The sequence below is a fragment of the Portunus trituberculatus genome, chromosome 12 (assembly GCF_017591435.1).
Source record: "Portunus trituberculatus isolate SZX2019 chromosome 12, ASM1759143v1, whole genome shotgun sequence".
Taxonomy (NCBI): domain Eukaryota; kingdom Metazoa; phylum Arthropoda; class Malacostraca; order Decapoda; family Portunidae; genus Portunus; species Portunus trituberculatus.
In genome coordinates this window covers 10887701-10904081 of record NC_059266.1, presented here as the reverse complement: position 1 = coordinate 10904081, position 16381 = coordinate 10887701, and the positions used below count along the sequence as shown (strand labels likewise).

At 41.2% G+C, this 16381-nt stretch overlaps 1 protein-coding gene across 2 annotated transcripts in view; it reads right to left on the bottom strand.

The window, feature by feature from the left end:
* Positions 1-1288: 1288 nt before the first annotated feature.
* LOC123502870 (alpha-(1,3)-fucosyltransferase C-like) overlaps positions 1289-16381 on the bottom strand; it is a 17270-nt gene continuing 2177 nt past the window's right edge. The window contains exons 2-10 of one of the 2 annotated variants that reach the window (XM_045252154.1): positions 11119-11334; positions 8611-8748; positions 7456-7643; positions 6025-6156; positions 4959-5064; positions 4237-4385; positions 3696-3885; positions 2620-2739; positions 1289-1851 (exon numbers count right to left, since the gene is read on the bottom strand). In XM_045252154.1, coding sequence (XP_045108089.1) covers positions 1698-1851; positions 2620-2739; positions 3696-3885; positions 4237-4385; positions 4959-5064; positions 6025-6156; positions 7456-7643; positions 8611-8748; positions 11119-11258 — 1317 coding nt within the window. In that variant the 5' untranslated portion in view covers positions 11259-11334 and the 3' untranslated portion in view covers positions 1289-1697. The remainder of the gene's footprint in view (positions 1852-2619; positions 2740-3695; positions 3886-4236; positions 4386-4958; positions 5065-6024; positions 6157-7455; positions 7644-8610; positions 8749-11118; positions 11335-16381) is intronic. The other variant, XM_045252155.1, reaches the window with a different exon arrangement.

Below are 16381 nucleotides of genomic sequence, written 5' to 3'. Positions count from 1 at the left end.
CCACGCTTATAATGCAACCTTACATTTTTCCACGTCTTTTCATAGACATCCATCACTTCGAGAAGCAAAGAGTTCACACAGGTTTGATCTTTTTTTTATGATTGGGGCAGAGCAATCGTAGTGTTCAATGCCTCAAAAAATATATTCTTCCATCCATCAACTCGACAGAACCTTACATATATTTATCCTCTGTTCTCCAGTGACACTTAACTATCGCCCTCCTCTACACTGAACATCCTCTATCTGTTCTTTACTTATAATAGGTTTAGGAGAAGAGCAGTGGCCGTCTACTACAGTAGCAATAGAACGGTCGGTGACGAAACTTGAGGTAAAGTTGCAGAGAGAAGGATAGAAGCCGAAGGAAGGAAGTTTTGAGATCAGAGCTTTGTACCAAACACTATCAAAAGCTTTTGATATGTCTAACGCAACAGCAAAAGTCTCACCAAAGTCTCTGAAACACTCAATAAGGAAACCCAGAAGATCACACACACACACACACACACACACACACCTTATCGACATGCATTTCCAGATGTTTCCGGATAATTCCACCAATGCTCACGGCAGCAACTGTTTACATTAATGACGCTGACTCATTCATCAAACCTTTACACAATGCTGACTCCGCCACTTTCTTGCCTTGACGCCTCGGTTTTCTCTCTCTCTCTCTCTCTCTCTCTCTCTCTCTCTCTCTCTCTCTCTCTCTCTCTCTCTCTCTACCGGCTTGTAAGTTGTAGCGCTGCCTTGAAATTAATGACTTCATGATTTGATACGAGAAGGAACAATGCTACGAAGCGTAGGTTTAATTATTTTGATGCATGCACATGTTGTTAATTTTTTGTATTGAATTATTGAATGAGACTGTAAGTTGTGTTCTCTGTGTGTTTTTCCAACTAAATTTGTATTGAATCAATGTGATGCCGGTGTTATAATTATGCAATTCTTTTAACTGAATATTGTTGATGTGAATTGCTGCGCCGCGTCTGCAGCTGTGAGCCGTTGGAAGATAGAAGGCCCACGTCACCTTTCGATGAAGGGTGAAAAAAAAAGCTGTGGCGAGACTTAATGTGTGTTTCTTCATTGAGTTAGGTGCGTGACTGGCTATAGCGTAGATTCTATATGTATGTTTTCCTGTACGAAGAACGAAGGATTATTGAAGGTTGAAATAATTATGTCGTATGTATTCTGTGTAATAAGATTTGAGTAGTTCTTGAATAGTGATTGAAGTTGAAAAAAAATAGCAATTATTATACGTGGGAAAGAAAACTAAGATCATGTAGCAGTTGTTGAGTATTTACATATATTCAATAACCAGAGAAACTGTGCCGTGGTACAGTGGAACCATGCGTGCTTTGGAGTCCGAGGGGTCTCCAAGCGCACGGGTTTGAATCCTGTCCACGGTCCGAATGTAGGTAGGGCTTCCTCACTCGAGGCAACGGTTTCCTAGCGGGTGGGCTTTGAGATAGGAGGTACCCAAAAAAGTATCCCCTTTAGCCCATAAATTCCCGTGAAAAGTCCACATGGTATAAGAAAGAAAACAAAACAAAACATGGGCATCTCGTACACGACACACTTGAAAACTCAACTTCATTTTATTAAGAGTAATGGAGACAGGATGCTAAAAAGTGAAGAATGTAGTTGGAGATCAGACAGACTCAACCCGAAATCTATTAGACTCTAAGCACCTATCAATTATGTCATTTGTGGATATGCTTCCTACGATCCTCGGCGCTCTGCCACCACCGGCGACACCCGCTGCCCCTCACGAACCACGAATGAATGTCTGGGTAGCTGCCATTCCCGTCCCGGCCCCGCACCGCCCCGAGCACCCCAGCCTGCTCCATGGGGCTCCTGCCAACACAAGCAAGATGGAAAAATTTGTTAAAAGAAAGCATTGACCAGAATTTATAAGGTTTTGTTGTCTCATACGAAAAGTATTTAAACTTTCAGTGGGAACATAAACTGTAATTATATTTTAATGGATAATTTCTCAGGTTGACGGTGCGGAATGCTCGCTATGCATCACTAGAGCTATATAAATACTCTTGAAGAAACCTGATAGCATCCATTACAGTCTGCTTAAGCTGGAGGAGACATGGCATTAAAGTTGTTTCAGAATGCATTAAGTATGAATTGTAGAATATGGACGGAATTCTGAAATACTTCTGCCCTTCACCTACACTATAACATTGAAAAGGCTATGTAATTGAGATCATACGAGCTTTTAAGAGTTTGTATGGTTATGGTGTCAAATTATCAACATTTCTATATTACTGTCAGGAGAAACACTTTATGTAAAAGATAAGATAGGTTTAAGAGTAAAGAAAAATCAAACAAGACAGTACACGCCAGAATGAAAAAAAAAGTAAATTAATAACATACAAAGAAATGCGTGAAGTAGATTGAAAGAGAGAAAACTGTGAAGTAGTTGTAACAAACAACCGAACATTCAAAATAAGAAAAAATAGAAATAAAAAATAGTGTCCAATAATGGTGAAGTCGAAGAAAGCAGGAAAAGTGGAGCATGAGGCGCAGTGGATGGCTGCAGTGGGTGAGGGTGGAGGCGAGGAGGGCGGGAATGGGTGACGGAGAGGGAGTGGGGCTTGATTCCCTGCTGACCTGGTGACGTTGGGAGGAGAGAGGCTGGACGGGTCATGAAGTTTGGCGCAGAGATCACACACGAGGGGCGAGAACGGATGACCCAACTCCACTGTGTAGTGCTGCTTCCAGGCAAAGAACCTGCACCACACACACACACACACACACACACACAGACACACAATAGGTACATGAATATAAGATAAATGTAAAATGTCTTAAGTTGTACAAACATTCCAGCCACAAGACTTCCGCAGTGAGCAAATTATCTCGTTTCATGAATTACAAGTCAGGTTAAACTGGGTTAAGTTAAATCGAATTAGCTTAGGTTCGGTTAAGTCAAAATGTGTTTGGTTAGCACAGATTAGGGGAGCTATTTTAGGTTAAATTTCCATTGGAGAATCTTTCCGGATTGAGTTTGCACAAAAGTGTGAAGTGAGCAGCATGTTGCACGCCTCTACATGCACGCCTGGTGATCTCTTCACCTCCCTCAGGCAACAATCCACCAGTATTTTAATTCAGTTGTGCTTTCTACCGGCAAACTTTTGACCTTCCTCCTCGTGCCTTTGACTTGAAATATTTCAAAACGAATGTTTCAAGACACTTATTCTCAAATTTTTGAAAGTTGACCACACTTTTTTGGAGCCTTGCACATTAATGGGAGTTTTCTTTATAGCTTTTTCATTGTTCTAGATCAAAGCCTCTCTAACATGAAAAAGTGCCTCAAATCAGTCCCGAAGCAGTTTTACTGAGGAACTCATTTTCCATCTTGAGCGACCTTGTTAACGTCTGCTCAAAGTGGTAACGTCATATTTCTCACAGTGTTTATGAATCCTCTTAAGAAAAAAAAAAAAGTGACCATCAAGTTTCTGCACCAGCCTATCACATTCCCAGCTCCTCGTGGCCTTGGCTGAGCTCTTAACGGAAGGAATTTCACGAGACTATCAATTTCTACTTGATTCTTATAATTTATGGCATGAGTATAGGTGCGGACAGACACACCGAAAACAACTTCACCCTCTCAGTAAACCTAACACTTCATTGACGTACATACTTGCCACTGTAAACCCGCACCAGTAAGGCTGCCCTTCACTCACTCGTTGTAAGCATCGCGGTCGTTTGCCAGTTTCTTGAGGTACTTGGCGAGGTGCTTGGGTGAGGGGAAGGCGAGGGCGTCCACGTAGGAGTGAGGAGGAGCAATGTCCTCATAGGGTCCGCCGCCCAGTACCACAGGGACCACCTCCAGTGTCAGGGCTTGATAGAACTTCTCCGTGATGTAATCCAGGCCTGATTGAAAGATGACGGTGGGTCTCTCTCTCTCTCTCTCTCTCTCTCTCTCTCTCTCTCTCTCTCTCTACCCACCCACCCTCCCACAGATCACAGGGACCTATAGGATGTCCTCCACAGTATGTTGACAAACTTATACAGTCACTCACTATAAATAAAATTGCCTGCGCCACTAATGGGCTGAAGCTGAACAGCGCTTCCCATACACTCTTCAAGTGTGCCTACAGGCGCTATAGGCCTTACCGTAAAAAAAAAAAAAAACAATAACTTTCCCTGCTCTCTCTCTCTCTCTCTCTCTCTCTCTCTCTCTCTCTCTCTCTCGCAGGCATTTCCTCCCCCACACACACTCACAGATGGAGTTCTCGAAGGCTAAATAGAACATGTATTTCTGGATCTCGTTCGTGCATTCCGTCTGGTTGAAAGTTCCCATGGTCCTCACAGAAAGGTTCTTGCCACACTTCTTAGTCCCGCACCTCCCGAACACATCCACGCTCATGTGTCTGACGGAAAGGAACCAAATACTACGTCGGAAAGGAACCAAATACTACGTGCAGTCTGTTACGAGTATAATCCTCAGTGTTACAGGCATGTTATTGTTATTGCTAATAGTTCTTGTGTCATTATTATCATTGTTGGTGTTATTGTTGTTGTTGTTGTTGTTATTGTTGGTGGTGGTGGTGGTAATGCCAAGTTGTGTCTTTTCTCCCTTCCTCCTTTCTCTCCCATATCTTCCAACTCATTTTCCTTCCTGCCCATGTTACCAGTTCGCTACCTCTCTCTCTCTCTCTCTCTCTCTCTCTCTCTTTCATTCCTATTCTGTCCAACTTTCTATTGTAAGAGTTAACCAGTACACACAATCATTCACGGGAATTTCCTACCTGCTTTTGTATTTCCATCTGTCTATGACACTATTTCAGTTAAGGAGGTTTTAAGGTGTTTGTCTCTTTTTGGCTAACTTTTTCGGACCTGCAAGAGACTAGCAACTAAGTAGGCCTGTTTTTCGTTTTATGTTGCCCTTGGCCAGCTTTCCCTCTCACACACACACACACACACACACACACACACACACTCACTTGACCATTTCCTTCACGAACCACTCCCTGCGCGACTCGGTGTTACAGTGGCTGACGGCCCACGCTGCTAACAACTTGCTTGACTTGCCCGCCCAGTAGTCCTTCCCTGCCAGGAGCAACAAGGGACCTTCAGGCGGTGTGGCAGTGAATCAGGGAAAGAAACTAATTGGGGAAAAAAAAACTTGAGGTGGCGTGGGAGTGAATTAGAGAGAGAAGGAGTAGTGTATTGCTGAGAGAGTATACGTGTGGTGTGGGAGTGAATTAGGAAAGCAGCAGTGAATTAAGGTAAGAAGTTTTGTAATGTGGTAATGAACAAGGGAAGTGAATAGTGAATTAGGAAAAATATATATTGTTTTGGGGAAAGAAGTGATGGATAAGTGAAAGGAAACCGTGAATAAGGAGAGGGAGTGACTTAGAGAAAGGAGACTTGAAGACGTGACGGAGTGAGTTAGGAAAGAAAAACATGATGTGGTATGAAGGTCAGGGAAGAAGTGAATGTCATGCCTTTGTTTTAAGTAACCTAGCTGCTTTTTGAGACTGCATCTCTCTCTCTCTCTCTCTCTCTCTCTCTCTCTTTGTAGTTGTTAGTAGTAGTAGTAGTAGTAGTAGTAGTAGTAGTAGTAGTAGTAGTAGTAGTAGTTGTAGTAGTAGTAGTAGTACGTAGTAGTAATATTAGTAGTGATGGTGGCAGTACTAGTAGTAGTAGTAGTAGTAGTAGTAGTAGTAGTAGTAGTAGTGGTGGTGGTGGTGGTGGTGGTGGTGGTGGTGGTGGTAGTAGTAGTAGTAGTAGTAGTAGTAGTAGTGGTGGTGGTGGTGGTGTTGTTGTTGTTGTTGTTGGTGGTGGTGGTGGTGGTGGTGGTGGTAGTAGTAGTAGTAGTAGTGGTAGTGGTAGTAGTGGTAGTAGCAGCAGCAGCAGCGGACATGCTAAGTGACTAGGAATCCTATATCCCTCGTCAGCACAGCGGCGGGCAGTGTTGACTACACAGTACACAGTCACAGTACACAGACACCTTGACCACTGGTGCTGGTCCAGTCACCTTAAGACTGAATGGTTCAGTTGACTCACCAGAGTTGAGGGGCGGCGTGCGGGGCAGCACCAGGCCGTACGGCATCACCACGTCAGAGTCCCGCCTGTACGTCATGGTCCAGTTGAACACCCCGCCCAGACGGGCCAAGTTCACGTTATTGCCGATTACCGCTGCAACACACACACACACACACACACACACACACACACACACACACGTGGCATTAGGAATAGTGTGCCGGTATGTTCAGCCTCAGCCTAACCAATGTGTCTCGGTGTTGTGATAAGCGCGGAGTGCATGAACAATAGAAACATTTGAAGTTTTATTTCGTACTAAAATCCAAGGAAATACAACAATGTTAGTTTGCAGTTCTGAAAGCTAGCCCTTTAATTATTAGCTTCCGAATATTGGTAGAAATAATGAATGAATTACAAGAAAAAAGGATTATGAATCAGCTACAAAAATGAGCACACTTGATTATAGTAACGGATATTTCATTATCATTTGTTTTCGAGGTGTGTGATAACACTGATTGTATCAACAAAAATAAATTGACGGACAAACACAGAATTTTTATCATTAATCAGCAACATTTCTATCAGCTAAAGGTAAAGCATTAGGGTTCATGCCTGCTTGTAATTTTACTAATATGTTCATTATTATTATTTTCTTTTTCAATTTGACTTTTGAGCGTTGAGTGGAATATTTGTCACAGTTTGCAGTAGCCTAAATACTAATGAATGGTGGCGACAATGTGTTGATTCAAACCCTTCACAGTCTTACTCTTATTAATTTTAACTCCAGTAGAGGAACAAGTTGACGTTTACAAGTATTTTCTTGATCCGAGTGATACCTTAATGAGTATTTTGCATTCTAGTGTGAAAAACACTCACAATAATTTGACAAATCATTTCAGTGGTTTTGGAAAATGAGATAATGGTTGTTATGGAAGCCGGAAGTGTTCCAAAGAATGGGCACAGACACTCGTGCCACTCGATGTCGTTGTGTTGTGTCCTCACGTGACAAACAGCTACTTGGCTCAAAAAGGGTCAAAATGTTTTTACTTTGAGCAAAACTGTTCACTGCTCGAAACGAGCTTCCAGATTATTCAGCAATGAAACGAAAGGAATTCTTGAGAAGTTCAAGATTATAACTCACTGAACTAAATCTGCGCAACGAGATTGTTGTGCCACAACTAATAAAGAGTCGCTGATATAAGCAAAAATTAAATCTCTTAAAAAGAAAAAAAGAAAGAAAGAAAATAAAGGGATTATGGGTACAAGTTTAGCTTACTTATTTGTGCATTTCATTTCTCAGTAAACTATGACGATTTTTCAAATTGTGGTCCTGCACGATGAAGGGAGCACTAATGAGATTACTGAAGTGAATGAATCTAAACTTAACCTTAACCTAACCATCAGATGAAAACGTTGATGTAAATTCAATATTATCCGAGAGAAAACACTAACTGGAGGCGGATTCCAAGGAGAGGAATACCCAGGGCTGTCCCGGCGGGCGGGTGGCGGGGATGGAGTAGGAAGGCTTCATGTCTCCCGGGTGAAAGACCACAGCGGCGGCAGAGTCGAGGAGTCGGTGGTCGTACACCAGCTCACATCTGCTCTCCGGACACTGGCGGGACACTTGTCTGATGGAGGCACTGAATAAGGCGGTGGCGGTGGTGGTGGTGGTGGTAGTGGTGGTAATGTTTTATGAATAAAGCTTAATCTTGATTATCTTTTACTTTTATGATGAGCTTCTATTACTTCTACCTCTTCGAGAAAATTTAACTTATCCTCTCGGTTTAAGTATTTCTGAAGCAGAATGGCTAATATAAGTACTAATGCTGTTTTCCAAATCCGGAATGAATCGGGTAATAATATCACAAAATATATAAACCTTGAAAATTGCAAGCACTGTTGGTTATTCTTTCCCAGCAATGGCAGAGCGGTCTACAGGCTAGTGTGTCTGGCGGAACAAAACATGTGCTGTCACCTCACTACACTGAAAAGCAGCGGACTTATTTACTAATCTAGTTTTCTCCTAGTCAGGTTTTGTAGGAAGACTGTCGGCGCATGAGGGGCCTCTGCGGGATTAAAGTGAGACGTCAAACACAACAGAAGTGACCGCCACCCGTCAATGGACTTCTTTTTTCAGAGAATCCAGATATATACTATATACATTTAATAAATCTAAGACCCACCGTCAGGCGAATCAAAATTTCTAAGACAGTTTTCTAAGACAGATAATTTACGTGGCCACGAGTGTACACGTTCCGTCAGGCACCTCCTCCTTGTCGCAGCCCTGTTGTGCATGTCACTGCGTGGGTGTCTGTCGCACATTATATTTATACACACTTCTTTGTCATTTTTCTAATTACCAACGGATTGAGGGGGAGCAGAAGAAACCACGTGCTGAACGAGGGACATGAGAGATACTCTTCTTTGGTATCTCCCGGTTCGCCTTAAGGAAGGAGTGGGAGTGCCATGTGAGGCTGAACAACTGATTACATGCTGTAGTGTGCGGAGGACTCAAGTTGCTACTCACATAAAGAAAGTAATCAATAGATAAATAGAAATAGATAAATAAATGGAAGGAAAAGGAAACATGACTGTTTCGTTACGCACCTGAAAAAGATTCGCTCCCAGGCGAAGCTCTGCTCTTTCCAAAACGTCGTCCAGATCAGGATGCGCTTGTGTGGTGTACACACCGCGTCCCCGACCGCCCCGCTCACCGCCTCACCTGCCGCGGGCTGGACCACCATGCTGTTGGGTACACACACACACACACACACACACACACACACACACACACACACACACACACACACACACACACACACAAGGAGTACTGTATTAGCATGATGATGACGATGGTGATATTTGTAATGACAGTAAATAATAACAATGATAATAATAATGATAATAGTTATATTATTAATAATAATAATAGTAATAATAATAATAATAATAATAATAATAATAATAATAATAATAATAATAATAATAATAATAATAATAATTTGAAGTGGGAAGTGGTAGTGAAAGAAAATACTTAATGGATATAATCATGAACATATCGTGTACCTATCTTTCTCATATATATATATATATATATATATATATATATATATATATATATATATATATATATATATATATATATATATATATATATATATATATATATATATATATATATATATATATATATATATATATATATATATATATATATATATATATATATATATATATATATATATATATATATATATATATATATATATATATATATATATATATATATATATATATATATATATATATATATATATATATATATATATATATATATATATATACATATACATATATATATATATATATATATATATATATATATATATATATATATATATATATATATATATATATATATATATATATATATATATATATATATATATATATATATATATATATATATATATATATATATATATATATATATATATATATATAAGACAAGTGGCCTCCTGTCCCGGCGAGGCAGCAGGAAGACTGGTGACAGGGTGGCCAGCCTTCCAAAAATAATCATGAAGCGTAAAAGAATGAAATAAGATCAATCGGCACAAAACATCACTGACGGACAGCACTGATGAAAGCGTAAGGAATTCCCGAACATAAATTGAGAGAGAGAGAGAGAGAGAGAGAGAGAGAGAGAGAGAGAGAGAGAGAATTCTTTGGACTATTAGCGCTGCTTGCTGAAGTGCTCTGGCTGAACAATGCAGGGAGGGTGTTGGAGGGCAGCCCGTGCATGGCCTGAATCAAGAAGCTCCACATCACATCCCGTGTTAGTTCGATCTGTATTCTGTAGTGCTTGATGGAAACACCCGAATTCATATTTACGGGAATGACATAATTAGTATTAATTTCACCGTTTGACACAATATGAAGATTCTAATATTGTACGTACTGGCTTTAGTCGCGCCCAGGCGGTGACCTGACTCTGAATTGACGCCCGGTGGACATGAACACATTTCTTAGGATCGGTAGCCAGGATTGAATTAGAAATATCGGGTTTAAGCTCGAGAAATTTAGGTTTAGGAAAGAAATTGGACTAGTTCTGTAACGGGGTGGTTGATGAATGGAATAGACTTAGTAATCATGTTGTTAGTGGGGAGTCAGTAGAGAGCTTTAATAAAAAAGATTAGACAAATTTATGGATGGGATGATAAATGAAATTGGATAGCTTTGTTCACACAGGGTAGGCCTGACAGCCTCTTGCAGCGTCCCTCATTTTCTTATGTTCTTATGTAACAGGATATACGAGTATACCTCAATATTTCTAATATTACGAAGTGAATCAGCTATATCGATATGTTTTGTTCGGTGACTAATCCCAGCAAAACAGCAGCCATGAATACTGACAGACACTGGCGGCAAAGCCTGTTGTTGGTGCGGTAAGTGCCTCCCTTGGAACAAGTCAAGCCAAGCCTTTGTTGTGGATGAGGGAGAGGAGGCAGCACGCTCACTGCCTACCTCGGGGGACGCCACGAGGTTAATTGGACGGTTGTTAGGCACGGTACGTTTTTATTCGTTTACTTATTAATGAGTGATGAAATGTGAAGGAAAGATGAAACAAGAGGAGAAAAGCGTCGCTGAATGTTTCACCCAAACAAGTTGAGTGTGCAGAGCAGATGTGAAGCAGCAGCTGAACAAGTAGAGTTTGTTGTGTGTCAAAGTCAGAAGTGACGGCCATGGCCAGTCATCTAGGTATACACTGTTGCTCTGCCTTGCACGATAAACTGACAAATTGTTTGCCTTGTATTCCAGAGCAGACTTACTCCACATACGACATACGACGTGGAAAACATCCTCTTTGTTTATGCACATGTCTTTGTATAATCTTACAATTTGTATATACATTATACATAAAGAACAAAGGCCCGAAGACTGTAACTCTCCCTCACCAACACAAGCCCAACCATTCGTCTTGCATGTTCAGCAGTCACTGGCTGCGAACGTCTCTCCACAAATTACACATACAGTTTATTCTTTTCTTATCCTTTTCAACACAGATAGAAATTAATATGAAACGGACAGGTAAACAAACATGGCGTAGCGCCTTACCCTCGTGGAGAGCGAGCACTCTGCACCATGTATATGGAAAGGAATCCACACAGCGTTCCCAGCGTCACTGTGGCCAGCATCACCATCACCACCACGCCGCCTCCTCGCCTCTGCACGGACACACACGCCATCACTGACATGGTTCTCTCCCGGCGCCTCTAAGGTGTGGAGGTGAACACTCAGGTGGGAGGGGAGCCGCCACACGTCCACCTGGAGCTGATCATTGGACAGGTAAGGAACTCACTTAAGTACTTGTCCATGAGAGAGAGAGAGAGAGAGAGAGAGAGAGAGAGAGAGAGAGAGAGAGAGAATAAATCACCAGTGAAATGAAAAGCCCCGTTTTTAGCATCTTAACGTCGCATAATGTACCTCAGTGTTGACATGCAATGACAAACAACCTCCAAGACGTGCTCAGGTTACCAACACCTGTAGTCTCATCCTCCCCTTGCTGCCTCCCCACATCACCATCTTTCCCTACCAACACACACACACACACACACACACACACACACACACACACACACACACACACACACACCGCGTAGTGTAGTGACACACCGCGTAGTGTAATGGTTAGCACGCTCGGCTCACAACCGAGAGGGTCCGGGTTCGAGTCCTGGAAAGCGGCGAGGCAAATGGGCAGGCCTCTTAATGTGAAGCCCCTGTTCACCTAGCAGTAAATAGGTACGGGATGTATATAACTCGAGGGGTTGTGGCCTCGCTTTCCCGGTGTGTGGAGTGTGTTGTGGTCTCAGTCCTACCCGAAGATCGGTCTATGAGCTTTGAGCTCGCTCCTTAAAGGGGAAGACTGGGTGGGTGACCAGCAGCCGACCGTGGTGAATCACACACACACACACACACACACACACACACACACACACACACACACCGTAGTGTAGTGGTTAGCACGCTCGACTCACAATTAAGAGGGCCCGGGTTCGAGTCCCGGGAAGCGGCGAGGCAAATATGGGCAAGCCTTTTAGTGTGTAGCCCCTGTTCACCTAGCAGTAAATAGATACGGGATGTAACTCGAGGGGTTGTGGCCTCGCTTTCCCGGTATGGAGTGTGTTGTGGTCCAACCCGAATATTGTTCTATTAGCTCTGAGCTCGCTTCGTAATGCGGAAGACTGGCCGGGTGATCATCAGAAGACCGTGGTGAATTACACACACACACACACAATCATCCACCGCCTCTCCTATACTCCGCGATACACTACGCCTGATTACACCTACGCCCGCCTCGCGTCAACAGCGACCTCCTCACATGCTCACCCTCAACTATTTCAGAGGCCCTGAAATACCACGGGGTATTGACAACCCTGAGTCAAGACTGTCAACACCCCGTCATATTTAACACTAGTCCGGCTGCCACTAACACACACACACACGTACGTGCTTCCTCATGGCCCACGTGGCAGCCGACAAGGGAGTGGTGAGAGTCGATCACCCACATGCACACACTCTGGCTCGTCCATACATGTTTGTATAATTATATGAAAAAGATTGGTCCATACTGAATGTTAAGTTGTAGTCAGTGTTACAGACGCTGACCGTTGTGTGGCGTTGTTTGGTGTTCAGTGTTACAGACCACAACCACGTTGCGTGGCGTTTGGTTTCCAAAATTCAGCGCATTACGTTCTCAGCCCGCTCTCTGGTTGGCTGAAGGTTGTTGCTCGCTCCTACACCTACACCGGCCGAGTCAGAATTCTCTGGTACCCTAGTGACCGAGGTAACTGACGAGGATACGGATAAAAGGAACAAAGCACTGGTCTACTGCCTGGCTTTTCTGCCAAAAGTCCTGCTCAAGGGGGACTCCCACTTGGGGGTCCTGCCCAGGCAATAAGCCCTGTGTACCGGGGACTCCCCCAGGGTTGAGTCCCGCCCAGGCACCTTTCTCCTCCTACTGAATCTTTCTCTTTTCGCCTTTAGCGTCCTCCAGGTGGTGAAGGTGAACCCCGCGGCTTGCCAAGGGGGGCCTTTAGAGTGCTGCCTTAAGCCACCTGGATCAAGGTCGGGCAAAAGCTTGGATAGGTTCAGGCGCAAGTCAGGTCGGTTGCGACAGTTGTTAGCAACTGGACTGACAAACTGATTTGCTTAGGCAGGCTCCTTCCTTTTTCTATATTTAGCTGTGTCGTGTGTCGGGCCTTGGCCCCTTTTTAGGATTTTTATTTTGTTTGTGTATGTGTGTGCTTTTCTGCTCTGTTCCTACGGGTTGCAGAATGGGATAGAATGGCGCGCATAAAAATAAAATGTAGGAACTCCACTGAAAAGGAAAAAAAGTTGAAGATAATAGAAATTTTATGCAAGAAGGATATTGAGATCAGCAGGATTTTCACAACACACGATGGTTTTGTTGTGTTAACCATCAATGAGGAACATGCTGACAATATCTTCGCCGCCGACACCAGACAAGAACTCACCGACAACGAATTTACCCCCCATAATACCTCCTGACTTAAAAGCAAGAAAAAGCGTGATCATTCCCAGAGTAGATGATCTGATCTACGAAAGGAATGCCGTCGACATTGGAGAAGAAATCACGAAGAAAAATGATTGGATAAATGAAAATGAAATTGACCACATTTTTTAAGTTCCCGAACTCACCTACTCTAAAAATAACATTTACTTCGACAGTACTGGCAAAATTATGCACAGAAAAGGGACTTAAAGCATTCCAAATAAGCATCCCTGGTCATGAAATTAAAATAGAAACATATATCCACATTCAAAGCTGCATGCGATGCTACGCATTAGAAAAACACCACACTAATGAATGCCCGAAAAGTAGGGATTATAAGATCTGCTCAGAATGCAGCACAGAGGGACATGTATGGCATCAATGCCAGGAACTCTACAAAAAATGCCTAAACTGTGGAGACAACCACAGTACCCTGGCAATGAAATGTCCCAGAAGGAAAGACATCATTAAAGAAAAGAGAACACAACAAAACAACAAACAAAACATGACATACTCTAACATCACCGGCCTTAACATTCAAAGCAAAGTTACAACCAACGCCATCCCAAAAATCACAAAGGAAGAATTACTAAAAATTCATACCTGCGTAGCACACGCACAATATAAAGATCAGGTAAGGCCTGGCTCCTACGCTGAGGAGCTTAACAAAATCTTAAGCGCAAACAGCCTACCAAACATAATTATTCCTTGTGAAAGCAATGAAATACCTGAGACCGATGCCATGAGTCAAAACACCACTCAAAATGATACACATACACCACAAAACCACTTAAATAGACAAAAAAGTTTGAGTAACACTAGTATAAATAGTGAAAAAGGCCTAAATAAACAAAAAAGCCTAAGTAATACCAGCATAAATTATGAAGTTACACCAAAAAACAAATTAAGGGTAAAAGACCTAGGATTAAAATTTTACACAACAAAAGAAAATGGATGGCCCCAAGACTTTTCAACCGTTGAACTAATAAAACAGGTAAGAAAGAGAAAAATCAAATGGACATATACCAATAACAAGCTTGAAGAAGAACAACTTTTACGTAAAACTGAAAGAGGGGAAATAACTTTGTCTAACTGCTTTTTCTTAGTGGAAAATGACGAATTTAGAAAAATCAGGCCTGGACTTATACAGGAACGTTCTCCTCCAGAACACAGAGACCCACGCACCAAAAAGACTCTGCATCACTAAACACAATATAACAATTATCCAACACAACATACTAAACTGGAAAACAAATAAAAACTCACTAATACCGTATTACTTGGAAAATGACCCAGACATTCTTTTATTAAATAGCCATGGTTTAAAAAACAGTGATGAATTAAAGATCCCTGGATACATAATTTACAAAATAAACTATACTGAGAATATTTACGACGGTTCAGCAATTGGCATAAAACACAACATAAACCACAGATTATTCGACGATTTTGACACTGATTTTATAGCAATAGAGATTGACACAAGCCTAGGACCTATTCAAGCTGCCACAACATACTTACCTCCCAGACGCCCCTTTTTACCATACACAGACATGCACAGACTATTAAGCAACAGTATTCCAACATACATATTGGGAGACTTCAATGGTAGACACTCAATTTTTGGAAACAGAGATAATAATACAGTGGGCAAAAGTTTATCTAACCTTGTAAATCAAGGCAAATTAATACATCTTGGTCCGTATTTCCCTACATTTTTAAGCCACAACTCATCCACAACCCCTGATAAAATTTTTGCCAACAAACACCATTACTTGAACCACATCATTGAGCAAGGGGATATAACTACTTCTGATCACCTACCTGTAATACTTAAGCTCTCCACAACACCTTTTATTATCGAGAAACAAAAAACATACAAGATTAATAAGGCTGACTGGGATTTGTTCCAGCACAAACTAGATGCCCATATAAATGTTACCAACTTTGAGGGAAGTAATTTCGAACAAATAGAGAACGCAATAACAGAATGGACTAAAACAGTAAAAAATGCTATGGAAACATCCATCCCAAAATCTACACACCAATATATATATCAGTTAAACATTACACCAGAAATTAAACAACTAGAAACCCAATTTAAAAACCTACAACAAGATGCTACATTATATGGCTGGACGTTACCAAAATACAGGGATTATCTAAGAATAAAAACAGAATTGAAAGAAAGATGCAAGGAAGCCTATAACAAAAACTGGGAAGACCAAATAAAGTTTTTATCAGATAACAGTAAAAATAGCAAACAATTTTGGAATAAAATAAAAATACTAAAAGGAAAGAAAACTAACCATACTAACTATATGAAAGATACAGAGGGAAAAAAATACTATTCTGATAAAGAAAAATGCCAATTAATGGAGGAAACATGGAAAAATGTTTTTAAAATTACAGAGGAGGAAGAACAAAACTTTGACAAACAACATTCTGACCACATTGATAGATACATTAACATAAACAACAATAGAGTTAAACCTTATTTCACAGTCGAATTAAATAGATTAAACAACGAAAATTATAACACCAGAGAAATTACAACAGAAGAAATCAAAACCTATATAAGAAGATCTAAAAATAAAGCCCCTGGCACCACTAAAATAAATAAAACAATTTTAGAAAAATGTACATATAAAACACTGGAACAACTAAAAAATATTTTTAATGCATGTTTAGCAATTGGATACTTTCCAAGTGCCTTTAAAGAGGCAATAATAAAATTTATCCCTAAAAAAGATAAGAGTCCAATAAACCCTATTAATTACCGGCCTATATCCTTACTCGAAGTAC